The sequence below is a fragment of the Babylonia areolata genome, chromosome 28 (assembly GCF_041734735.1).
Source record: "Babylonia areolata isolate BAREFJ2019XMU chromosome 28, ASM4173473v1, whole genome shotgun sequence".
Classification (NCBI taxonomy): domain Eukaryota; kingdom Metazoa; phylum Mollusca; class Gastropoda; order Neogastropoda; family Buccinidae; genus Babylonia; species Babylonia areolata.
This window is the reverse complement of record NC_134903.1, coordinates 27,506,547-27,532,909: the sequence shown is the minus strand read 5'-3', so window position 1 is coordinate 27,532,909 and position 26,363 is coordinate 27,506,547. Positions and strand designations below refer to the sequence as shown.

General features: G+C 44.9%; 1 protein-coding gene and 4 non-coding genes across 6 annotated transcripts in view; all 5 read left to right on the top strand.

Annotated features, from left to right (window-relative positions):
• LOC143301802 (uncharacterized) overlaps positions 1-26,363 on the top strand; it is a 78,509-nt gene that overhangs the window by 34,910 nt on the left and 17,236 nt on the right. For both annotated transcript variants that reach the window (XM_076616197.1, XM_076616196.1), the window contains exons 21-31: positions 1,233-1,353; positions 2,743-2,853; positions 3,285-3,386; positions 4,081-4,268; positions 5,084-5,178; positions 5,688-5,869; positions 7,628-7,775; positions 10,959-11,214; positions 11,614-11,700; positions 14,866-14,964; positions 15,503-15,660. In XM_076616197.1, the coding sequence (XP_076472312.1) occupies positions 1,233-1,353; positions 2,743-2,853; positions 3,285-3,386; positions 4,081-4,268; positions 5,084-5,178; positions 5,688-5,869; positions 7,628-7,775; positions 10,959-11,214; positions 11,614-11,700; positions 14,866-14,964; positions 15,503-15,660 (1,547 nt within the window). The remainder of the gene's footprint in view (positions 1-1,232; positions 1,354-2,742; positions 2,854-3,284; positions 3,387-4,080; positions 4,269-5,083; positions 5,179-5,687; positions 5,870-7,627; positions 7,776-10,958; positions 11,215-11,613; positions 11,701-14,865; positions 14,965-15,502; positions 15,661-26,363) is intronic.
• On the top strand, positions 16,513-16,884 carry LOC143302153 (small nucleolar RNA U85). Its single transcript, XR_013057894.1, has one exon. It is a non-coding gene; the product is annotated as a small nucleolar RNA U85 (small nucleolar RNA).
• LOC143302154 (small nucleolar RNA U85) lies at positions 18,113-18,484 on the top strand. Its single transcript, XR_013057895.1, has one exon. It is a non-coding gene; the product is annotated as a small nucleolar RNA U85 (small nucleolar RNA).
• LOC143302151 (small nucleolar RNA U85) lies at positions 19,727-20,098 on the top strand. Its single transcript, XR_013057892.1, has one exon. It is a non-coding gene; the product is annotated as a small nucleolar RNA U85 (small nucleolar RNA).
• Positions 21,520-21,891, top strand: LOC143302152 (small nucleolar RNA U85). The gene has a single exon (XR_013057893.1). It is a non-coding gene; the product is annotated as a small nucleolar RNA U85 (small nucleolar RNA).

Genomic DNA, 26,363 nt, shown 5'->3' with positions numbered 1-26,363 from the left:
ATGTTGTTGGGTGTTTTTTTTGTCTGTATTTTTTATGCCTGTGCTGTGTGCATTCACACACAAGTTTCATGTGCCAATATGTGAATAATAAAACTGATATAGAAGGGGGGGGGGGGGGGGGGCACAGCATCACTCCAGTTTCATTTGACTGCACTGTGTCATGTATGCATGAATTTTTATTCTGTTGAGAGCTTCTCATGAAGCGTAGAGAAGCAAGTAGATCTTGACACTGTATTAGATTAATACTCTACAGAAAAGCTTCATTGTATTATCTTGTCATTTAGTGAAATATAAATCGACATGTTACATGCACAAAAAAAAAAAAAAAAAACATTGAAAATTTAATTTTGAAATCAGCCATCCAGCTGTATACTTTTTTTTTCTTTTCTTTCTTTTTTTTTTTGCTGTTGTTGCTCATTTAGCAGGTATGTCTTGGACAGGCAGCAGATCCTAGAAAGATAATTCTGTTTACTTGCAGTGTGACAAACACTAACAAGATAATTATATCTGTCTACAGTGCAGAAAATACAAATTGGTTCTATTTGTCTGCAGTGCAGAAACTTCTCATAGGATGATTTTATTTTTCTGCATTGTGGAAATTGCTCACAAAATGACTTGGATGTCTGCAGTCACAAGAAGAATGTTTCTTCTCTGCAGTTTGGCAAATACGATGTTATTTGTCTGCAGTGTGGCGAATAGACATTTGTCTGCAGTGTGGCAAATAGACATTTGTCTGCAGTGTTGCAAATACTCACAAGAGGATTTTGTAAGTCTGCAGGTAGAAACTCGCAGGATGATTTTATTTGTCTGCAGTGTGGCAAGTACAAGATGATGATATTTGTCTGCAGTTGGCAGATTCTCATAAGAAGATTTTATGCTTCTGCAGCATGGGAACTATTTCACAGGATGATTTTTTTGTCTGTAGTTTGGCAAATACTCACAAGATGGTGTTGAGGCTCACAAGACAATGTTATTTGTCTGCAGTGTGGAAAATACAAGATGATGTTATTTGTCTGCAATGTGGCAAATGCAAACAAGCTGATGTTATTTGTCTGCAGTGCGGCAGATACACACAAGATTAAGTTATTTGTCTGCAGTGCGGCAAATACACACAAGATTAAGTTATTTGTCTGCAGTGCGGCAAATACACACAAGATGATGTATGCTCACAAGACAGTGTTATTTGTCTGCAGTGCGGCAAAGACTAACAAGACGTCGTTATTTGTCTGCAGTGGGGCGAACACCCACGAGATGATTCTGATCGACGCCCTGGTGCACAGTGCAGGGGAGACACTCAGCCAGCTGTGGAAGAACGAGGAGGGCACCGGAATGTACCCTCCCCCCAGTTTACATGTCAGTATCACAGGGATGTACCCTCCCCCCAGTTTACATGTCAGTATCACAGGGATGTACCCTCCCCCCAGTTTACATGTCAGTATCACAGGGATGTACCCTCCCCCCAGTTTACATGTCAGTATCACAGGGATGTACCCTCCCCCCAGTTTACATGTCAGTATCACAGGGATGTACCCTCCCCCCAGTTTACATGTCAGTATCACAGGGATGTACCCTCCCCCCAGTTTACATGTCAGTATCACAGGGATGTACCCTCCCCCCAGTGTACATGTCAGTATCACAGGGATGTACCCTCCCCCCAGTTTACATGTCAGTATCACAGGGATGTACCCTCCCCCCAGTGTACATGTCAGTATCACAGGGATGTACCCTCCCCCCAGTGTACATGTCAGTATCACAGGGATGTACCCTCCCCCCAGTGTACATGTCAGTATCACAGGGATGTACCCTCCCCCCCAGTTTACATGTCAGTATCACAGGGATGTACCCTCCCCCCAGTTTACATGTCAGTATCACAGGGATGTACCCTCCCCCCAGTTTACATGTCAGTATCACAGGGATGTACCCTCCCCCCAGTGTACATGTCAGTATCACAGGGATGTACCCTCCCCCCAGTGTACATGTCAGTATCACAGGGATGTACCCTCCCCCCAGTGTACATGTCAGTATCACAGGGATGTACCCTCCCCCCAGTGTACATGTCAGTATCACAGGGATGTACCCTCCTCCCAGTTTACATGTCAGTATGACAGGGATGTACCCTCCTCCCAGTTTACATGTCAGTATCACAGGGATGTACCCTCCCCCCAGTTTACATGTCAGTATCACAGGGATATACCCTCCCCCCAGTTTACATGTCAGTATCACAGGGATGTACCCTCCCCCCAGTGTACATGTCAGTATTGGGGGTTGGGGTGGGGGTGGGGGTTCGAATTTTGGGGGGTTTGGTTGTTTTTTGTCTTGATATTTAGATATTTTTTTGAACAGGTAATTTTATGTGTATCACAGTATGTCAAGGTAATGTATGCAGATTGTCATTTTTTTTGGCTGCAAATGCAATGTTTGTGATGTTTTTTCTTCACTTTATATCATTCAGGACAATCTTTTCTGTTTGCGTTTTTGGTAGTTTGATTTTTAATCCTTTTGCGTATGTGAGTAGTTGATAGGGCCTTTTGATTTTTCTTGTGTGTGTGTGTGTGTGTGTGTGTGTAATGTATAGAAGCATGTTTGTGGTAGGAAGTGTAGTTGTTTGACCGCCACTGTAAAGCTTTGTGCAATCTCAGGATACAGGGAGAAAGATGCTTAAAAAAAAAATGTCCTTTATGATAATCATTATCATACAGTGATGATTACTTATCCCCATTTTTTTATATTTTTTTTTACCAGGCTGCATTGTCGGTGTACTTGCTGGATGGAGTGGAGGAGAAGACGAAGACTGCCATCGTGTTGTATCTGCTGTTCGACATAGCCGCTGTGGCCCATGGCCAACAAGAAGAGGTCAGCCGTCTGTCTGCCTGTCTGTAATCACTGTAAAATAGTGTAAAGCAAAAGATATGTAGAAGGCAAATGATAGAAATAAAATAAGAACGAAAACGGGCCATGTCAAAAGAACCAATGTAGCAAAGTGAAAGACATGTGGGGGCAAATGATAGAAATCAGATTAGAACAAAAACGGGCCCTGCCAAACGAACCAATGTAGCAGCGAAAGATACGTAGAGGGTGAATGATGGAAATGAAATAAGAACAAAAATGGGCGGCGCTAAGTGAACCCTTGTGCACCCATGCATGTGCGCACTGAGACCAGCATGCAAATGCAGACACACACACACACACACACACACACACACACACACACACAATGATATTTGTCAGAGAAAAAATTTAGAAAAGATTAGATTAGAAAAGTAATTGTAATGTTTGTGTTTCAGTTTGCAGAGAAGATTCCAAAGTTTGCCCGGGCATTTGATCTTCCTCTGGGGCTTGTGCAGCAGATTCATGGCTTCTGGCTTATTGACCACATGAATTTTCAGGTAATACAGCTCTTTTCACAGTTGCTTATAGCACATAAGCTGAGAAAACACTGTCAACATTGAGCATATGGAAACTCAAAAGCAAATATGTGCCTTTACATTGACTATTCCATCAATATTTCACCAGAGGATTGATAAAAAAAAAAAAAAAAAAAAAAAGATAAACATAATTTTACATAAAATTATACCTAGAACAGGCATGCAAAACCAGTTGACTCCACTGGGAAGCTTGAATGTCCTAGGCGCAGAAAAGAATGCAACATTTAGTGGCCAGAAATCAGTGCTTCAAACTTCTCTTTGTATCAATTGGAAGAACATTCTATGACCATTGATATGTTTAAAAAAAAAATCTTTTGTGTCTGTAAGTAAAATCTAGATAGTATCATTCATATCACTTGAACAAAAAGAACTGTGGTAACTTTACATTCAAGGAATTTCACTTACACACATTTCCTCAGTAGCTTATATACATGTACAGAGAACATATACATGTTCCAGTGAAATGTATCACAAGAATGATGATAATAGAATTGGAATTAATAGTTTTTTTATTTGTCTTTCTTGATCAGCATTACGATGCAGTAAAACACACACACACACACACACACACACACACCCCTCCCCCTTACCCGCCTCAATGAACATGGACAAGAAATGTGTGCACGCCAATCATACCCCACCTGTGTTGCTGCAGGAGGGTTTGAACCAGCTACGCCTGAGGTTCGGGCAGGACTTGGGTCCCTGGCAGCACGCCTGTATCCTGCGGGCGTTGATGCACCAGGGGGAGACGGCGGCTGCTCTGCGCTACCTGTCCATGCGTAACCCTCCCGTGCTGACTGCCGAGGACCTGAAGATGAGGCTGAGCATTCTGATCGCCAACAGGTGAGGTGCTTTGAATGACTGTGAGACTGATCATTGCATGTGTGTGATGGTTATAGTTGTATGTGAGATTCTCATCAAATAAGCTTAAAAGCTTTTTTTATATTTATTTTTTTTTTTATTTTTTTTTTGGGTGTATTAATGTTGATTGATGGTGATTCTCGTGCATTTCTTTTGTAGCATACACCATATGCGAACTTCTTTTCTTAAGATAATAAAGTATTTTTATTCTGTAGCTGCATGTGTTGAATAAAGTATTCTGTATTCTGTGTGTGTTGAAGTGTTCTGTACCTGTGTGTGTGTTGAGTAAAGTATTCTGTGTGTGTTGAAGTGTTCTTTACCTGTGTGTGTGTTGAATAAAGTATTCTGTATTCTGTGTGTGTTGAAGTATTCTGTACCTGTGTGTGTTGAATAAAGTATTCTGTACCTGTGTTGAATAAAGCATTGTGTACATGAGTGTTGAATAAAGTATTCTGTACCTGTGTTGAATAAAGCATTGTGTACATGAGTGTTGAATAAAGTATTCTGTACCTGTGTTGAATAAAGCATTGTGTACATGAGTGTTGAATAAAGTATTCTGTATTCTGTACCGGTGTTTGTTGAAGAAAGTATTCTGTAGCTGTGTGTGTTGAATCAAGTATTCTGTAGCTATGTGTGTTGAATCAAGTATTCTGTAGCTGTGTGTGTGTTGAATCAAGTATTCTGTAGCTGTGTGTGTTGAATCAAGTATTCTGTAGCTGTGTGTGTTGAATCAAGTATTCTGTAGCTGTGTGTGTTGAATCAAGTATTCTGTAGCTGTGTGTGTTGTGGTGTGGCAGGTTGGTGAGCCAGGCGGTCATGTTTGTGCGCAACACCTGTGGGTCCGAGGACCAGCAAGCGATGCTGAAACACATCTTCAGCCAGTGCCAGCACCGTGAGTCTTAGCCTGCAGCCTGCCTCTTGTCGTGTGTGAACCTGTTCTCTGGCACAAGGGAGAGGGAAAGGGGTTTTGGGGAGGGGGGCTGGGGAGGGGGTGCGGGGGGGCAATTGACAGTGACTGGGGCACTTTTCTTTGCTGTCATTGATCTCATGCAAGAGTTGTTTTGTGGTGGTGAAAATATTGTGAAAGACGTGTAGTCTGAAGGAAATAGTGGAAGGTTGTTGTTGTTGTTGTGTTCTTGTTGTTCTTGTTCTTCTCCTTGCTCCGTTTCTTGTCCATCGTCTTGTTCTTCTTCCCTGATATTTTAAGTCTTGGTACAGACTTTGCAGACAAGAGCTTTGAATCTTTCCGTTTTTTTTTTTTTCAGCGGTCTGTTTGATAATGATAAAGAAAGGGGGAGATGAGAATGCTGTGATGCTTGAAAGGCCTAGAAGCTGGTTGAAAGACTGGTTGGTTTAAAACAAACCAAAAAGACCACCAACAATTGTTTCCCGTGTGTGCAGAAAAGCTGATGAATGTCTTGATGAAGCTGCCACTGACAGACAATGAAGAGAAGTGCTTCCAGAGTTACCTGTTGGAGAGCACAGACTCCACTGCAGCTGAGTTACTGGTCTTGCATCTTCTGCAGAGGGCGCAGTATGTGCCTGCGATACGGCTCAACGATCGTCTGAAGCATCGAGCTACGGTTGGTGTATTTGTGTTTCCTTCTAGATTTTTGACTCACTTGTGTAAACAAAGTGAGTCTGTGTTTTAACCCGGTGTTCGGTTGTCTGTGTGTGTGTGTCTGTGTGTCCGTGGTAAACTTTAACATTGACATTTTCTCTGCAAATACTTTGTCAGTTGACACCAAATTAGGCATAAAAATAGGAAAAATTCAGTTCTTTCCAGTCATCTTGTTTAAAACAATATTGCACCTCTGGGATGGGCACAAAAAAATAAAGAAGCCTAATTATATGCAAACTGCATTTACTGTTATGTTTATATTTTTTGTATTCTCTAAACTTGGCACTTTGATCTCGTATTCTGACACAACAACAAGAGCAGTCATTATTATCATTTTTTGTTCAAACGGGAACTTCTTTTGCTAAGCATGGAATTTTTATTTATTTTGCAAACGTTTTGGTGCAGATAGTAAAAAAGGGAAATTACTCTGTAATTAATGCAAGGGGACTTAATTTATCACAAGTGAGTCTTGAAGGCCTTGCCTCTCTTGTTAATTCTTGTCGTTATTGCTACCCTAAGCCAGTTTGCCATCAGGTTTGATGCGCTGTTTTACATAGTGTAATGTTGATGATAATGGTAACAGTACCAATATAGCACTGAATCTTGTACAGAGACAAGTCAAAGTACTTGCACTCCATTTGCACACACACACACACACATAACAGGGATTCAATTGGCTGAAAGTAAACAGAAGATAGAAAACTTGATAAATGCATATTGGTAGAAAGCTTAAGAAAAACTGCAGGCCAGAAAGGGTGATAGGGTGGGGAAACTACTTTGGAAAGGGTTTTTTTTTTTTTTTTTTTCAACTCAAGACGATGGACTGCTATAGCAATTTCGACAATTAAAATTTTTTCTACGTTTTCCTCATGGAGTGGCATAACAATTGCAGCTGCACTGGGCATTGCAAATGTGTCAGTTGTCGAATGGAAAGTTTCTTCATGAGATTTCGTAACAACACACTTGCCAGCGAGTTCAAGACCCCACACAACAAGTTAATCTGCATACGGATCGAAAATGGCGTCGCAGGTGATACAAGTGGAAATTTTTGGAGCAAACTAGATCATGACAGCGGCTTTTACCGCTGCTGAAGTGATTGAAATGCTTCAAACTGAAGGTTTTGACATCGACGAGGATGATGAAGACATTGAATAAAGTATCTGCAATGAAGAAAGCTACCAGCAAGAAGTTACTGACAGTGACTCAGCTTCTGAGGGCAGTGAAGAGGGAGGGGGTGGGCGTTCACACGATGTGAGGAGAGGGGTCAGTGGGTCAAGTACAGTGAGTTTCATTCAGTTACTTTATGTTTTGTATTTTTTGTGATTTTTTTTCCTAACCCTAACAAATGGGTCGTCTGTAAGGAAAAGCAAGGGAGAGAACTATTCGTCCGGAGTGAGTGAAGGCCAGACCTGTTTGTGTCTCTGTCTGTCTGTCTCTCTTTTTCTCTTTCTTTGTTCTCTGTCTCCCTCTCTCCCCCCTTCTTCCGATGTGAATAGTTACATAAATCAGGGGGACAAAGGGGAGGTTACCTACTTCCGGGAGGTTATCGGCCGTAGTACTTTCGTTTTCTCCACATAGATGGATAGTTGTTTGCACAGGACAGGAATGTCAGACCCCTGCCGGAGTCTGCACTAGTTGGGTCACGGTAAGTAGGTTATTTAAACGTAATTTTAGATAGAAAATTTCCTTTCAGCTAGTTTGGTCATTTGATGCACAACAGATGGATCTGAGTAGTAAAGCTCGAGAGCGCTCGAAGACTCGGAACATCATTGTGGACGGTTTCCGGCGGTCGCTGCCAGTCACTCAGCAGTACCTCATCAATAACCCCTCTGCACCTGCTAGAATACCTGCCACCCGTAAAATTGAAGGTCAGTGTCTTTGGTGTGTGTGTGTGTGTGTGTGTTGTGTGTGACGGGCGCAATAGCCGGGTGGTTAAAGTGTTGGACTCTCAATCTCAGGGTCCCATGTTCGAATCTCGTTGGCGCCTGGTGGGTAAAGGGTGGAGATTTTTCCGATCTTCCAGGTCAACATATTTGCAGACCTGCTAGTGCCTGAACCCCCTTAGTGTGTATGCGCAAGCAGAAAATCAAATACGCACGTTAAAGATCCTGTAATCCATGTCCACGTTCGGTAGGTTATGGAAGCAAGAATATACCCAGCATGCACACCCCCGAAAGTGGAGTATGGCTGCCTACATGGTGGGGTAAAAACAGTCATATACGTAAAACCCCACTCGTGTACATACAAGTGAACGAAGAAGAAGTGTGTGTGTGTGTGTGTGTGTGTGTGTGTGTGCACTCTATCTCTCTGTCTCTGTCTCTCCGTAAATTATTTTCAGCAACCCTCTGTGTTCAGATTGTCCGTGTTAATTATTATCAGCTAAGGGATCCGTTAAGCAATTAGCAATTTATGCAAAGCTTTCAAAATCAGAAGTACATTCTGTGGTTGAGTGACTGCATGATTGTATATCGATATGGAATGTTGGTTAATATGTTGTTACTGATACCTCTGTAATGTTTGTTTCGTTACCCATTCATGAGGGGCCATGGTCTATATCGAATAAATCATCTGTGTGCATGTCTGTATCTCTCTCTATCTGTTTCTATCTCTCCCTCTCTTTCTTTCTTTCTGTCTCTGTCTCTCTGTTTCTATCTCTCCCTCTCCTCTCTCTGTCTCTGTTTGTCTCTCCCTTGTCTCTCCCTCTCCTTCTCTCTGTCTCTGTCTCTCCCTCTCCTTCTCTCTGTCTCTGTCTCTCCCTCTCCTTCTCTGTCTCTGTTTGTCTCTCCCTCTCCTTCTCTCTGTTTCTGTCTCTCCCTCTCCTTCTCTCTGTCTCTCCCTCTCCTTCTCTCTGTCTCTGTTTGTCTCTCCCTCTCCTTCTCTCTGTCTCTGTCTCTCCCTCTCCTTCTCTCTGTCTCTCCCTCTCCTTCTCACTGTGTTTCTGTCTCTCCCTCTCACTGTCTCTGTTTCTGTCTCTCCCTCTCCTTCTCTCTGTTTCTGTCTCTCCCTCTCCTCTCTGTCTCTGTCTCTCCCTCTCCTTCTCTGTCTCTGTTTGTCTCTCCCTCTCCTTCTCTCTGTTTCTGTCTCTCCCTCTCCTTCTCTCTGTCTCTCCCTCTCCTTCTCTCTGTCTCTGTCTCTCCCTCTCACTGTGTTTCTGTCTCTCCCTCTCACTGTCTCTGTTTCTGTCTCTCCCTCTCCTTCTCTCTGTTTCTGTCTCTCCCTCTCCTTCTCTCTGTCTCTCCCTCTCCTTCTCTCTGTCTCTGTCTCTCCCTCTCCTTCTCTGTCTCTGTTTGTCTCTCCCTCTCCTTCTCTCTGTCTCTGTCTCTCCCTCTCTCTCTCTCTCTCTGTCTCTCCCTCTCCTTCTCTCTGTCTCTCCCTCTCCTTCTCACTGTGTTCTGTCTCCCTCTCACTGTCTCTGTTTCTGTCTCTCCCTCTCCTTCTCTCTGTTTCTGTCTCTCCCTCTCCTTCTCTCTGTCTCTCCCTCTCCTCTCTGTCTCTGTCTCTCCCTCTCCTTCTCTCTGTCTCTGTTTCTGTCTCTCCCTCTCCCTCTCACTGTCTCTGTCTCTGTCTCTCCCTCTCCTTCTCTCTGTCTCTCCCTCTCCTTCTCTCTGTCTCTGTCTCTCCCTCTCCTTCTCTCTGTCTCTGTCTCTCCCTCTCCTTCTCTCTGTCTCTGTCTCTCCCTCTCCTTCTCTCTGTCTCTGTTTGTCTCTCCCTCTCCTTCTCTCTGTCTCTGTTTGTCTCTCCCTCTAACTCTTTCTGTTTCTCTGTCTCTCCCTCTCCTTCTCTCTGTCTCTGTCTCTCCCTCTCCTTCTCTCTGTCTCTGTTTCTGTCTCTCCCTCTAACTCTTTCTGTTTCTCTGTCTCTCCCTCTCCTTCTCTCTGTCTCTGTCTCTCCCTCTCCTTCTCTCTGTCTCTGTTTCTCTCTCCCTCTAACTCTTTCTGTTTCTCTGTCTCTCCCTCTCCTTCTCTCTGTCTCTGTTTGTCTCTCCCTCTAACTCTTTCTGTTTCTCTGTCTCTCCCTCTCCTTCTCTCTGTCTCTGTCTCTCCCTCTCCTTCTCTCTGTCTCTGTTTGTCTCTCCCTCTAACTCTTTCTGTTTCTCTGTCTCTCCCTCTCCTTCTCTCTGTCTCTGTCTCTCCCTCTCCTTCTCTCTGTCTCTGTTTCTGTCTCTCCCTCTAACTCTTTCTGTTTCTCTGTCTCTCCCTCTCCTCTCTCAGTTTCAATCTCTCCCTGTCCTCTCTGTCTCTGTTTCTATCTCTCCCTCTATCTCTTTCTTTCTGTTTCCTTTTCTCCCTCTCCTCTCTTGGTTTCTATCTTTCTCTCTCTCTCTCTGTGTTCCCCCCCCCCTCTCTCTCTCTCTGATGTTCCTATCTCTCCCTCTCTCTCTTTCTCTTTGTCTTAGCTGGGCTGCTCACAGCCGTGCCTTCGAAGGGGGGGATAATTATGTCACAGGTGGCTTGTAGAATTAGGCTGCTTGCAGTGTCAGGTTTCCATTTTCATTGGGCCGTTTCAGTCTGTGACTCCAGTGTAAGAGTGGTGCATTTTGTGCATATATTTGTTGGCCTTTTTCAGTTGTGCTTTCAGAGTTCAGCTCAGTTCAGTTACTCAAGGAGGTGTCGCTGCATTTGGAAAAATTCCAAAAAGGCAACACCACTTCTGCTAAGCAGATGCCTGACCAGCAGCGTGACCCATCGTGCTTTCATGAAATCAGTGAATTTGTTGTTATGAGTTTAATGATTCTTTTGACTGTCTCTGTTTCACTGTGTGTGTGTGTTTGATCATTGGGATTTGTAAAGTGCTTAGAGCTTGCACCTGTAGCGCTGTTTATCAAATAATATATGTATATATAAAAACTGTTAATGAATTATTGATAATAAATGCACCACGTCAAACTGCTGCAAACCAGGCCTATCTGTTCGCTCCTCTTGGCCAAAATTTCGCATCAATTCAGTGATGAAATGAATCAGTGAGTTATCATGATTAACATTAATTCTTCACGAGTTATCAGTGAACGATCATGATTAACATCAGTCAGTGTGTCCCTGCCCTGGCTGCAGTGCCACGCCCCAAACCGCTGTCGACGGTGGTGACACAGCGGGCGGAGCATCGGGCCAACTCGCAGTCGGCCATGATCCTGGCGGTGATGGACAAGGTGGCGGAGGCTGGGAAACTGCTGGCCGAGGAGGAGGGGCTGGGGGAGGAGGAGAGGGAGGAGGAGGAGGAGGTGGGGGTGGTGGCTGCAACTGCTGCCCTTCCCCCCAGCCGGCAGTCCCGCTCCACGCTGGGTCAGAAGAAGGAGGTGGTGGTTGAGAGGTGGGTTTGAGGGTGTGTGTGTGTGTGTGTGTGTGTGTGTGCATGTTTGTATGTGTGAGTGTGCTTGTTTGTATATATGTATATGTGTCATGTGTTTGTATAGTGTGTGAGAGTGTGTGCATGTTTGTGTGTGTTTGTGTTCTTGTATGTGTGTGTGTGTTTTTGTATGTGTGTGTACTGGTGCATATGTGTGTCCATGCAAGTGTGTGTGTGCATGTGTGTCTGTGTGTGGTGTGTCCATTTCAAGATTTTTTAAATATTTTTTTTATAGATTTTTTAAGATGCCATATAGGGTCAATGATCTTTGTGAGTTATGTCACCCATCCGCACAATATGGTTTGAAAACCATGTCACCGTGTTTATATGCAAGGCCGTAATAATGTTTTTGTCACCATGCAGCGGGAACAGGGAGCCATTGGTGGTGACCAGACCAGGACCCTTTCTGTGCACGCCAACCACCACGCCCAGGCTGCATTCTGGCATCAGGTGAGTCACCCCCCCCCCACTTTCCACACACCTGACATGAAGTGGAGGGGGAATGGGGGAGGTAGTGATATTGTTTCACTTTCAGTTTCAGTTTCAGTAGCTCAAGGAGGCGTCACTGCATTCGGACAAATCCATATACACTACACCACATCTGCCAAGCAGATGCCTGACCAGCAGCTAACCCAACGCGCTTAGTCAGGCCTTGAGAGAAAAAGAAAGAAAAAAAAAGGTGAATAAATAATAGATACGCTTACATAAATAAATAAATAAATAATAATTATGATATAAAAAAAGGTAGTAGTAATGGTAATAATAATAAAATAATAATAATAAAAAATAAATAAATAAGACAACAATGATGATAAATAAGCAAATAAATGTAAAACATGAAGACACACATTCACACATACACCCACACATGCATAACAGATATGCACCAAAGATGCAGTTTCACAGTTATGAAAGCACAGTCAAATACACTTTCAGTTTTCTTCAAAGAGTCACTGTGTTCGGACAAATCCATACACACTACACCACACCTGCCAGGCAGATGCCTGACAGCAGCATAACCCAAGGTACCGTTCTGTCCGTGAGTGCATGCATATGTATTTGCGTACCTATCAGAGTGGGTTTCTTGTACAGAATCTTGCCAGAGGACAGCACTTTTGATGCTGTGGGTTCTTTTGTCAATGCGCCAGTTGCATGTTGTACCTGGGACCTCAGTTTATTGTCTCGCCCAAATGACTAGATATTTAGTTTGATTTTCCAGTCAAAACTCGGGAGATAGGGCGAGAGCAGGACTCCATCCCAGACCCACACAGACACTGTTTCGGCAGATCAACGGCTTCAGTTCTGCCACCTTCCCCTCTAGACACACACAGACACTGTTTCGGCAGATCAATCGCTTCAGTTCTGCCACCTTCCCCTCTAGACACACACAGACACTGTTTCGGCAGATCAATCGCTTCAGTTCTGCCACCTTCCCCTCTAGACACACACAGACACTGTTTCGGCAGATCAACCGCTTCAGTTCTGCCACCTTCCCCTCTAGACACACACAGACACTGTTTCGGCAGATCAACCGCTTCAGTTCTGCCACCTTCCCCTCTAGACACACACAGACACTGTTTCGGCAGATCAACCGCTTCAGTTCTGCCACCTTCCCCTCTAGACACACACAGACACTGTTTCGGCAGATAGACCGCTTCAGTTCTGCCACCTTCCCCTCTAGACACACACAGACACTGTTTCGGCAGATAGACCGCTTCAGTTCTGCCACCTTCCCCTCTAGACACACACAGACACTGTTTCGGCAGATAAACTGCTTCAGTTCTGCCACCTTCCCCTCTAGACACACACAGACACTGTTTCGGCAGATCAATCGCTTCAGTTCTGCCACCTTCCCCTCTAGACACACACAGACACTGTTTCGGCAGATAGACCGCTTCAGTTCTGCCACCTTCCCCTCTAGACACACACAGACACTGTTTCGGCAGATCAACCGCTTCAGTTCTGCCACCTTCCCCTCTAGACACACACAGACACTGTTTCGGCAGATCAACCGCTTCAGTTCTGCCACCTTCCCCTCTAGACACACACAGACACTGTTTCGGCAGATCGACCGCTTCAGTTCTGCCACCTTCCCCTCTAGACACACACAGACACTGTTTCGGCAGATCAACGGCTTCAGTTCTGCCACCTTCCCCTCTAGACACACACAGACACTGTTTCGGCAGATCAACGGCTTCAGTTCTGCCACCTTCCCCTCTAGACACACACAGACACTGTTTCGGCAGATAGACCGCTTCAGTTCTGCCACCTTCCCCTCTAGACACACACAGACACTGTTTCGGCAGATCGACCGCTTCAGTTCTGCCACCTTCCCCTCTAGACACACACATGTGCAGGTGTTTTTGGTTGTCTGTGCCCACGCTTGTTTTGTGTGTAAAGTACTTCATGCAAATATCTTTATGCATGTATAATTTTTTGTTGTCAACTTCACCAGCTCCTAGCCTGGGAGGTTTGATCGTCAGTATGCATTTGTCGTAGTTGAAAGAAAAACAACAACTAAAATTGCTGTGTGTTGTTAAAATTATTAGTGATAGTAAAAAGAAAAAGGACTAAAATTGCTGTATGTTATGTGTGAGCATCATTTTGCATTATTATCAGTAGGGGTAGAAATGAAAAGACTAAAATTGCTGTATGTTATGTGTGAGCATCATTTTGCATTATTATCAGTAGTTTTTGAAAGAAAAAGCACTTACATTGCTGTGTGTTAGGTGTGTGCATCAATCTACATTATTATTAGTAGTAGCAGTAGAAAGAAAAAAGACTGAAATTGCTGTGTGTTAGGTGTGAGCTGCATATGTTAGGTGTGAGCATCAGTTTGCATTATAAGTAGTAGCATTAGAAAAGAGAGACTATGTGTTAGGTGTGAGCTGCATATGTTAGGTGTGAGCATCAGTTTGCATTATAAGTAGTAGCATTAGAAAAGAGAGACTATGTGTTAGGTGTGAGCTTCATATGTTAGGTGTGAGCATCAGTTTGCATTATAAGTAGTAGCATTAGAAAAGAGAGACTATGTGTTAGGTGTGAGCTTCATATGTTAGGAGTGAGCATCAGTTTGCATTATAAGTAGTAGCATTAGAAAAGAGAGACTATGTGTTAGGTGTGAGCTGCATATGTTAGGTGTGAGCATCAGTTTGCATTATAAGTAGTAGCATTAGAAAAGAGAGACTAAAATTGCTGTGCGTTCGGCGTATCAATTTGCATTATTATTTGTTGTAATAGAAAGAAAAAAATTGTTGTGTGTTAGGTGTGAGTGTCATACTTAAAATTGCTTTGTGTTAGGTCTGAGCGTCGTACTAAAGTTGCTATGTGTTAGGTATGTGCCTCAATCTGCATTACTGTTATCGTTGTTAGAAACAATGTGTTAGGTGTGTGCCTCAATCTGCATTACTATTATCGTTATTAGAAACAATGTGTTAGGTATGTGCTTCAATCTGCATTACTATTATCGTTATTAGAAACAATGTGTTAGGTATGTGCCTCAATCTGCATTACTATTATCGTTATTAGAAACAATGTGTTAGGTATGTGCTTCAATCTGCATTACTGTTATCGTTATTAGAAAAAAAAAAAGACCCAGAATGCTGTGTGTTGCAGCCGTGCTGGTCAGGTGGTGTTCCCAACAGTGAAGGACGTGACGCAGGCGTTGGTGTCTTCAGCAGCTCGGGCCTCCCCTGTCTCCCCCACTGTCGGCAGGTCAGTGTCCACACAGCTGTTTGGTCCTTCATTCCGCAGTTTGGCGTCTTGTGAACGTGTGGAGAATGATAATGATAATGATTTGATCATGTATTGTATTGTATTACTCTTTTTTGTCACAACAGACTTCTCTGTGTGACATTCCCCAGGGAGAGCGCATCGCTGCAATGAGAGCGCCACCCTTTTTTTGTGTGTATTTTTTCCTGCCTGCAGTTTTTTTTTAATGTTTTTTTTGTTTTTCCTATCCAATTAGGTTTTTATACAGAATTTTGCCAGGGATGACCCTTTTGTTGCCATGGGTTCTTTTAAGTACTATGTGCATGCTGCACACTGGACCTTGGTTTATCGTCTCATCCGAATGACTAGCGTCCAAACCATCACTCAAGGTTTAGTGGAGGGGGAGAAAATTCTGGCGACTGTGCCATGACAAGAACCAGTGCGCTCAGATTCTTTTGCTTCTGGCCACCACTCCACTTAATATGATTTGAGTCCATTGATCTGCTTGCTTGAATACAACTGTTTTCCATTTCTTCTCCAGACGTTCGCAGTTGTTTACAGCAGACTGCTTGTCGCTCCTGCAGACGCCCAAAATCGATCACACCGCAGCCAGAGTGGCCTCCCCGATCCGGCGCACGACCACCCCCCACTCCATCCTGAAGGTGTCGCATCTGCCTCGCACCTCACCCATGAGCAGAGGTGAGGGGGTTTATTGTTTTATGTTTGGTTGGTTTTGTTTGTGCGTATGTGCACGTATTGTTTTATTTTATGATGTTTTTGTTTTTTGTTTTCTGCTGCCCTATCATGTGCACCGTTTTCAGTGGCATTACTCTCTCACACTGCCCATTCTTAGTTCTCCCCGTACACCGACACACCTGAGATTGTCTTAGCATTGTCTTTCTGTCGTTGTTTAGGTGGCCAGGAGGCCGCACACCAGGTGAGTGTGGTTTGTTTTTGTGGTGTGTAGCCCCCTGGCAACCTGAACATTGATGGACTGCCGGTGCTAGGACTGCGACCGACAAACTCAGGTGTGTCATTGTATGGGGAACTTGGAATGAGCAGTGTCAGCGTGCGGCCTGTGGCAGATGAGGGTGGGTGTGGCTGTGTATTTTGCTGGGGGTGGGGGAATAATGCTGCCAAAACATTGTGGCAGTTGGGGTAGCTTTTAAAAGAAATGGAAAAGATTTAAGTTTTCCAGCACAAAATCTTGAAATGAGTCTTTTTGTGTGTGTGTGTGCTGTTTAGTTGATTCTCTGATTTGCTGTTTGCAAGGTTTATAGCTGTGTCCATGAATTGCCCGATTAATGTGTGACTGATGGTTGTATTCAAATTTATGTTGGGATTTTTTGTGTGTTTTTTTTCTACTACAACTATTACAGCTTTTTAGTGTTTGTTTTTTTAATTTCTTTTAGATTTACTTTCCTCGCTTTATATAGCTGTGGATTCTTTTCTTTTCACAAAATTAGTTTTTGCAAACAATTTATTTTAGGATTGCCGTTATCAATATAAACTCCGGTTGCAATACAATAAAAGACATGTGGGACAATCTCTGCCAGATGATGATAGTGCGAATCCTAGGCGGCTGTGGCATGATGGAAGAAAAACCAGAGTTCCCCCAAACTGTCTGTAATCTTGGCGGTCGTTGGAAGGATAAGGCGAGCGTTGTAAGGCCGGACACACAGCAAAGACCAGGCGGCTCCCCCCTCAACCTCCACCCCTCTCTATGGGTGGGGGTGCGGAGATGCTTGCCACAGTCCCAGGGGGGTGGTGTTAGGAGGGGTAGATAGTTAAGGGGTGTCTTGTAGAGGGTGGGGCTAGGCTGGGTTAGCTGTGACCCCCAGGGGTGGGGTTTTGGGGTTGGAGGGCGGGGCTACGGGATGCCACTCAGCTGCCCGTGATTGATTCTTTAGTAATCTGATGGCAGAGAGTCCTGACAGGTTACACACTCCGTGATTCTTGCTCTGTACATTCAGCTACAGTCTTAGCATCGGTTCTTTCGGCTTACTGACAGTCATAGCATCCAGTCTTAGCATCGGTTCTTTCAGCTTACTGACAGTCATAGCATCCAGTCTTAGCATCTGTTCTTTCGGCTTACTGACAGTCCAAGCATCTGTTCTTTCAGTTTACTGAATCTTAGCATCAAATCTTTCAGCTTACTTACAGTCTTAGCATCTGTTCTTTCAGCTGACTGACAGTCTAAGCATCTGTTCTTTCAGCTTACTGACAGTCTTAGCATCTGTTCTTTCAGCTGACTGACAGTCTAAGCATCTGTTCTTTCAGCTTACTGAATCTTAGCATCAAATCTTTCAGCTTGCTTACAGTCTTAGCATCTGCTCTTTCAGCTGACTGACAGTCTTAGCATCTGTTCTTTCAGCTTACTGACAGTCTTAGCATCTGTTCTTTCAGCTTACTGACAGTCTTAGCGGTTGATTTGTGATTCTTGCTCTGTTCACTCAGCCAGACAGTTTGCTCTGTTCACTCAGCCAGACAGTTTGCTCTGTTCACTCAGCCAGACAGTTTGCACTGTTCACTCAGCAGACAGTTTGCACTCAGACTTTTGCTGGCTTGCATGTGGCTGATAATTTCTTCCATGTTTTTTTGTGTTTGCTGGATGGAATTGTAATAGACTCTTCCAGTTTGTTTTTTTTGTGACTGTGTTGTGAAGTGATTGTCTTTGCTTCATTATTGCTTTCAGGTTAACCACCCCCCACCCTCCACCCCTTCCATATGTGATCATGCCCTGAAAAAGTTAATTGTACTAATCGTGTCTTGTATGGGTTTATGTTTTGCATGTGCTGGTCAAAATTGTAGCATTCTCTCAAGTTTTCAGTTGTAGTTTTTCTGTTTATCTTTGTGTGATTGTGTCTTGAATTGGCTGCCTTGCTTCATTATCTGCTTTCAGGTTGACCTTCCCACCCCCTCCATATGCATTCACATTCTGAAATAATTGTACTAATCATGTCATGTATGGGTTTATCAAGAGCTCATGTAGAAAAAATGTCAGGGGAATTTTCAGCCCACAAACATTAATGAAAAATTCAGACAGTAGTTCTGCCACTTCTGTATTTTCAGTAACTGTTTCAAAAGCATGGTGGCTTTTGTGGTTAGTTGTTTAAAGTACTTTGATTGTGAAAGAGAAGAAGGAATCTCTGCCAGATGATGATAGTGCGAATCCTAGGCGGCTGTGGCATGATGGAAGAAAAACCAGAGTTCCCCCAAACTGTCTGTAATCTTGGCGGTCGTTGGAAGGATAAGGCGAGCGTTGTAAGGCCGGACACACAGCAAAGACCAGGCGGCTCCCCCCTCAACCTCCACCCCTCTCTGTGGGTGGGGGTGCGGAGATGCTTGCCACAGTCCCAGGGGGGTGGTGTTAGGAGGGGTAGATAGTTAAGGGGTGTCTTGTAGAGGGTGGGGCTAGGCTGGGTTAGCTGTGACCCCCAGGGGTGGGGTTTTGGGGTTGGAGGGCGGGGCTACGGGATGCCACTCAGCTGCCCGTGATTGATTCTTTAGTAATCTGATGGCAGAGAGTCCTGACAGGTTACACACTCCGTGATTCTTGCTCTGTACATTCAGCTACAGTCTTAGCATCGGTTCTTTCGGCTTACTGACAGTCATAGCATCCAGTCTTAGCATCGGTTCTTTCAGCTTACTGACAGTCATAGCATCTGTTCTTTCAGCTGACTGACAGTCTTAGCATCTGTTCTTTCAGCTGACTGACAGTCTTAGCATCTGTTCTTTCAGCTTACTGACAGTCTAAGCATCTGTTCTTTCAGCTTACTGACAGTCTTAGCATCAAATCTTTCAGCTTACTGACAGTCTTAGCATCTGTTCTTTCAGCTTACTGACAGTCTTAGCATCTGTTCTTTCAGCTTACTGACAGTCTAAGCATCTGTTCTTTCAGCTTACTGACAGTCTTAGCGGTTGATTTGTGATTCTTGCTCTGTTCACTCAGCCGGACAGTTTGCACTGTTCACTCAGCCAGACAGTTTACTCTGTTCACTCAGCCAGACAGTTTGCTCTGTTCACTCAGCCAGACAGTTTGCACTGTTCACTCAGCCAGACAGTTTGCTCTGTTCACTCAGCCAGACAGTTTACTCTGTTCACTCAGCCAGACAGTTTGCTCTGTTCACTCAGCCAGACAGTTTGCACTCAGACTTTTGCTGGTATGCATGTGGCTGATAATTTCTTCCATGTTTTTTTGTGTGTGCTGGATGGAATTGTAGTATACTCTTCCAGTTTTTTTTTTTTGTTTTTTTTGTGACTGTGTTGTGAAGTGATTGTTTTTGCTTCATCATTGCTTGCAGGTCAACCACCCCCACCCCCCACCCTCCACCCCTTCCATATGTGATCATGCCCTGAAATAGTTAATTGTACTAATCATGTCTTGTACAGGTTTATGTTTTGTATGTGCTGGTCAAAATTGTAGCATTCTCTCAAGTTTTCAGTTGTTATAGTTTTTCTGTTTATCTTTGTGTGATTGTGTCGTGAATTGGCTGCCTTGCTTTATTATCTGCTTTCAGGTTGACCTTCCCACCCCCTCCATATGCATTCACGTTCTGAAATAATTGTACTAATCATGTCATGTATGGGTTTATCAAGAGCTCATGTAGAAAAAATGTCAGGGGAATTTTCAGCCCACAAACATAAATGAAAAATTCAGAAAGTAGTTCTGCTACTTCTGTATTTTCAGTAACTGTTTCAAAAGCATGGAGGCTTTTGTGGCTAGTTGTTTAAAGTACTTTGTGAAAGAGAAGAAGGAATCTCTGCCAGATGATGATAGTGCGAATCCTAGGCGGCTGTGGCATGATGGAAGAAAAACCAGAGTTCCCCCAAACTGTCTGTAATCTTGGCGGTCGTTGGAAGGATAAGGCGAGCGTTGTAAGGCCGGACACACAGCAAAGACCAGGCGGCTCCCCCCTCAACCTCCACCCCTCTCTATGGGTGGGGGTGCGGAGATGCTTGCCACAGTCCCAGGGGGGTGGTGTTAGGAGGGGTAGATAGTTAAGGGGTGTCTTGTAGAGGGTGGGGGTAGGCTGGGTTAGCTGTGACCCCCAGGGGTGGGGTTTTGGGGTTGGAGGGCGGGGCTACGGGATGCCACTCAGCTGCCCGTGATTGATTCTTTAGTAATCTGATGGCAGAGAGTCCTGACAGGTTACACACTCTGTGATTCTTGCTCTGTACATTCAGCTTACAGTCCAAGCATCTGTTCTTTCAGCTTACTGACAGTCTTAGCATCAAATCTTTCAGATTACAGCCTTAGCATCGGTTCTTTCAGCTTACTGACAGTCTTAGCATCAAATCTTTCAGCTTACAGCCTTAGCATCGGTTCTTTCAGCTTACTGACAGTCCAAGCATCTGTTCTTTCAGATTACTGGGTCTTAGCATCAAATCTTTCAGCTTACTGACAGTCTAAACATCTGTTCTTTTAGCTTACTGACAGTCTTAGCATCTAATCTTGCAGTTTAATGACAGTCTTAGCGGTTGATTTGTGATTCTTGCTCTGTACACTCAGCCAGACAGTTTGCACTGTTCACTCAGCCGGACAGTTTGCACTGTTCACTCAGCCAGACAGTTTGCACTGTTCACTCAGCCAGACAGTTTGCACTGTGCCAGACAGTTTGCACTGTTCACTCAGCCAGACAGTTTGCACTGTTCACTCAGCCGGACAGTTTGCACTGTTCACTCAGCCAGACAGTTTGCACTGTGCCAGACAGTTTGCACTGTTCACTCAGCCAGACAGTTTGCACTGTTCACTCAGCCGGACAGTTTGCACTGTTCACTCAGCCGGACAGTTTGCACTGTTCACTCAGCCAGACAGTTTGCACTGTTCACTCAGCCAGACAGTTTACTCTGTTCACTCAGCCAGACAGTTTGCACTGTTCACTCAGCCAGACAGTTTGCACTGTTCACTCAGCCAGACAGTTTGCACTGTTCACTCAGCCAGACAGTTTGCACTCAGACTTTTGCTGGTATGCATGTGGCTGATAATTTCTTCCATGTTTTTTTGTGTGTGCTGGATGGAATTGTAATATACTCTTACAGTTTTTGTGTTTTTTTGTGACTCTGTTGTGAAGTGATTGTCTTTGCTTCATCATTGCTTTCAGGTTAACCACCCCCCACCCTCCACCCCTTCCATATGTGATCATGCCCTGAAATAGTTAATTGTACTAATCATGTCTTGTACGGGTTTATGTTTTGTATGTGCTGGTCAAAATTGTAGCATTCTCTCAAGTTTTCAGTTGTTATAGTTTTTCTGTTTATCTTTGTGTGATTGTGTCGTGAATTGGCTGCCTTGCTTTATTATCTGCTTTCAGGTTGACCTTCCCACCCCCTCCATATGCATTCACGTTCTGAAATAATTGTACTAATCATGTCATGTATGGGTTATAAAGATCTCATATAGAAAAAAAGTCAGGGAAATTTTCAGCCCACAAACATTAATGAAAAATTCAGACAGTAGTTCTGCCACTTCTGTATTTTCAGTAACTGTTTCAAAAGCATGGTGGCTTTTGTGGCTAGTTGTTTAAAGTACTTTGTGAAAGAGAAGAAGGAATCTCTGCCAGATGATGATAGTGCGAATCCTAGGCGGCTGTGGCATGATGGAAGAAAAACCAGAGTTCCCCCAAACTGTCTGTAATCTTGGCGGTCGTTGGAAGGATAAGGCGAGCGTTGTAAGGCCGGACACACAGCAAAGACCAGGCAGCTCCCCCCTCAACCTCCACCCCTCTCTATGGGTGGGGGTGCGGAGATGCTTGCCACAGTCCCAGGGGGGTGGTGTTAGGAGGGGTAGATAGTTAAGGGGTGTCTTGTAGAGGGTGGGGCTAGGCTGGGTTAGCTGTGACCCCCAGGGGTGGGGTTTTGGGGTTGGAGGGCGGGGCTGCGGGATGCCACTCAGCTGCCCGTGATTGATTCTTTAGTAATCTGATGGCAGAGAGTCCTGACAGGTTACACACTTACTTTGTGATACTTGTTCTGTTTACTCAGCTAACTGACAGTCTTGGTGCTTACTTTGTGATTCTTGCTGACATTTGGTACTTGGACTTTTGTGGACTGGCATGTTACATAATTTCTCCTGTATGTTGTGTGTGTGCTGACAAAAATAACAACATTCTTCTCTAAGTTCTGGGGTGGTTGTTCTTTTGTTGTTTTGTTTATTTCATTTTGACTTCTTTCATGGTGTGATTGTGTCTAATTTTGTGGTTGTGGTGTTGTGTGTTTCATTGATGGAACTGGTATTGGAGGAATATTTGCAAATATGTGGCCGAACTACAAAGTGCAACTGTTTTTCTTCACTATGATGTTCTGTACACACACACACACACACACACACACACCAGCGACCCACACCCACAATTATACAATATTTTAACACACTGTATACAATTTTAAATCTTGAAGCCTTCATGTGGAGGAATGGCAGTAAATTAAATTCTTTCTATGAAGGCTTTAACAAGTTCAAGCTACAATGTGTTGATTTTTCTATGCCTACACCCAGCATGACCATGCCTTCTGCCTGTCAGTGTTCTTGGTAGGGTGTAATCCTCGTCACGATCACCACAGTTGCTTGGGTTGATCAGCAGCATCACTTTCCTGTTCTACCACATTTTAGTTGCTGCTGATGTCACCGACGTTCAGCAAAATTAACAACATTCCAGCCATCTCTTACGCATTGCATGTCCTGACAGCTCTGTTGACATAAACATTTTGCTTTGCAAAAAAAAACTCCTAAAAATTTTTTTTTTTTTAAATTCAAATTGACCCAAATCAAATGGGAAAATTCACTGTAGGGCAGTCGCCATTTGCAAAGTTGAGGTAATTTCATGACTAGCCAGGCTGTCGATCATGCGATGACCCTGAACTGCAGTAACTAAAGCTGTGGTGAAGTGTGAAAGGCTTACAAGTGTGTTCTTTATGAAAGGGAGGGAGCCTCTCTGCCAGGTGATGATCACACGAATCCTAGGCGGCTGTGGCCTGGTGGAAGCAACATCACCACTGTCTGGAGTCTTGGCGGTCGTTTCAGAGCAAGGCGAGCGTTATAAGGCCAGACACATAGCAAAGATCAAGTACCTCTCCCTCAACCCCCACCCCTCTCTATGGGTGGGGGTGCGGAGATGCTTGCCACAGTCCCAGGGGGGTGGTGTTAGGAGGGGTAGATAGTTAAGGGGTGTCTTGTAGAGGGTGGGGCTAGGCTGGGTTAGCTGTGACCCCCAGGGGTGGGGTTTTGGGGTTGGAGGGCGGGGCTACGGGATGCCACTCAGCTGCCCGTGATTGATTCTTTTCGAGTCTGATGGCAGAGAGCCCTGACAATCCCCCTTTTTTTTTTCTTTTTTTTTTCTTTTTTTAAGACAAATGCTGTTGTTCTTACAATGGCTCAGAACATAAAGCTATTGCTGCTTAGCATTTCCAATCAGCTTGCATGCAAATGATTAGGTCAAAGGTCCCACAGCCTTTTACAGTCATTGGGGCAGTGAATTCATATCCACTGTGTCCAGGGCTGGGCACAGGAAGGCAGTGAATTCATATCCACTGTGTCTAGGGCTGGGCACAGGAAGGCAGTGAATTCATATCCACTGTGTCCAGGGCTGGGCACAGGAAGGCAGTGAATTTATATCCACTGTGTCCAGGGCTGGGCACAGGAAGGCAGTGAATTCATATCCACTGTGTCCAGGGCTGGGCACAGGAAGGCAGTGAATTCATATCCACTGTGTCCAGGGCTGGGCACAGGAAGGCAGTGAATTCATATCCACTGTGTCCAGGGCTGGGCACAGGAAGGCAGTGAATTCATATCCACTGTGTCCAGGGCTGGGCACAGGAAGGCAGTGAATTCATATCCAGTGTGTCCAGGGCTGGGCACAGGAAGGCAGTGAATTCATATCCACTGTGTCCAGGGCTGGGCACAGGAAGGCAGTGAATTTATATTCAGTGTGTCCAGGGCTGGGCACAGGAAGGCAGTGAATTCATATCCACTGTGTCCAGGGCTGGGCACAGGAAGGCAGTGAATTCATATCCACTGTGTCCAGGGCTGGGCACAGGAAGGCAGTGAATTCATATCCACTGTGTCCAGGGCTGGGCACAGGAAGGCAGTGAATTCATATCCACTGTGTCCAGGGCTGGGCACAGGAAGGCAGTGAATTCATATCCACTGTGTCTAGGGCTCGGCACAGGAAGGCAGTGAATTCATATCCACAGTGTCCAGGGCTGGGCACAGGAAGGCAGTGAATTCATATCCACAGTGTCCAGGGCTGGGCACAGGAAGGCAGTGAATTCATATCCACTGTGTCCAGGGCTGGGCACAGGAAGGCAGTGAATTCATATCCACTGTGTCTAGGGCTTGGCACAGGAAGGCAGTGAATTCATATCCACAGTGTCCAGGGCTCGGCACAGGAAGGCAGTGAATTTATATCCAGTGTGTCCAGGGCTGGGCACAGGAAGGCAGTGAATTTATATCCAGTGTGTCCAGGGCTGGGCACAGGAAGGCAGTGAATTCATATCCACAGTGTCCAGGGCTGGGCACAGGAAGGCAGTGAATTTATATCCAGTGTGTCCAGGGCTGGGCACAGGAAGGCAGTGAATTTATATCCACTGTGTCTAGGGCTGGGCACAGGAAGGCAATGAATTTATATTCAGTGTGTCCAGGGCTGGGCACAGGAAGGCAGTGAATTTATATCCAGTGTGTCTAAGGCTGGGCACAGGAAGGCAGTGAATTTATATTCAGTGTGTCCAGGGCTGGGCACAGGAAGGCAGTGAATTTATATCCACAGTGTCCAGGGCTGGGCACAGGAAGGCAGTGAATTTATATCCAGTGTGTCCAGGGCTGGGCACAGGAAGGCAGTGAATTTATATCCAGTGTGTCCAGGGCTCGGCACAGGAAGGCAGTGAATTTATATCCAGTGTGTCCAGGGCTGGGCACAGGAAGGCAGTGAATTCATATCCACTGTGTCCAGGGCTGGGCACAGGAAGGCAGTGAATTTATATCCAGTGTGTCCAGGGCTGGGCACAGGAAGGCAGTGAATTTATATCCAGTGTGTCCAGGGCTTGGCACAGGAAGGCAGTGAATTTATATCCAGTGTGTCCAGGGCTGGGCACAGGAAGGCAGTGAATTTATATTCAGTGTGTCCAGGGCTGGGCACAGGAAGGCAGTGAATTTATATTCAGTGTGTCCAGGGCTGGGCACAGGAAGGCAGTGAATTTATATCCACTGTGTCCAGGGCTGGGCACAGGAAGGCAGTGAATTTATATCCAGTGTGTCCAGGGCTGGGCACAGGAAGGCAGTGAATTTATATTCAGTGTGTCCAGGGCTGGGCACAGGAAGGCAGTGAATTTATATTCAGTGTGTCCAGGGCTGGGCACAGGAAGGCAGTGAATTCATATCCAGTGTGTCCAGGGCTTGGCACAGGAAGGCAGTGAATTTATATCCAGTGTGTCCAGGGCTTGGCACAGGAAGGCAGTGAATTTATATCCAGTGTGTCCAGGGCTTGGCACAGGAAGGCAGTGAATTCATATCCACTGTGTCCAGGGCTGGGCACAGGAAGGCAGTGAATTTATATTCTGTGTGTCCAGCGCTGGGCACAGGAAGGCAGTGAATTCATATTCAGTGTGTCCAGGGCTGGGCACAGGAAGGCAGTGAATTTATATCCAGTGTGTCCAGGGCTGGGCACAGGAAGACAGTGAATTTATATTCAGTGTGTCCAGGGCTGGGCACAGGAAGGCAGTGAATTTATATTCAGTGTGTCCAGGGCTGGGCACAGGAAGGCAGTGAATTTATATTCAGTGTGTCCAGGGCTGGGCACAGGAAGGCAGTGAATTTATATTCAGTGTGTCCAGGGCTCGGCACAGGAAGGCAGTGAATTTATATCCAGTGTGTCGAGGGCTGGGCACAGGAAGGCAGTGAATTTATATCCAGTGTGTCCAGGGCTGGGCACAGGAAGGCAGTGAATTTATATCCACAGTGTCCAGGGCTGGGCACAGGAAGGCAGTGAATTCATATCCAGTGTGTCCAGGGCTGGGCACAGGAAGGCAGTGAATTCATATCCACAGTGTCCAGGGCTGGGCACAGGAAGGCGTGGCCCAGTCCTTCCCCTCCACTGTTTCAGCCATCCCCGACAGAAATCAAACTGGGCCTCAAACCCTTCTCACAAGTGAACACTAGATCAGAAGTCGCACAGTGGTTTTTTTGGTGGATAATTGATCTAGGTAAATGAACTCAGAAATTTATGCTGAAAGGAAGCTAGATAAATGAACTCAGAAAGTTCCAAGTCCATTCATACACCCTTCATTTGAGATGTTCATACAAGGGTAAAAGAAACCTGTAAAGATTTTTTATTTTTTATTTTTTTTATTTTTATTTTTTAAAGGCAATTACAAGGTGTCACGCTGAACAGACAGACAGGATGAAACCGTGT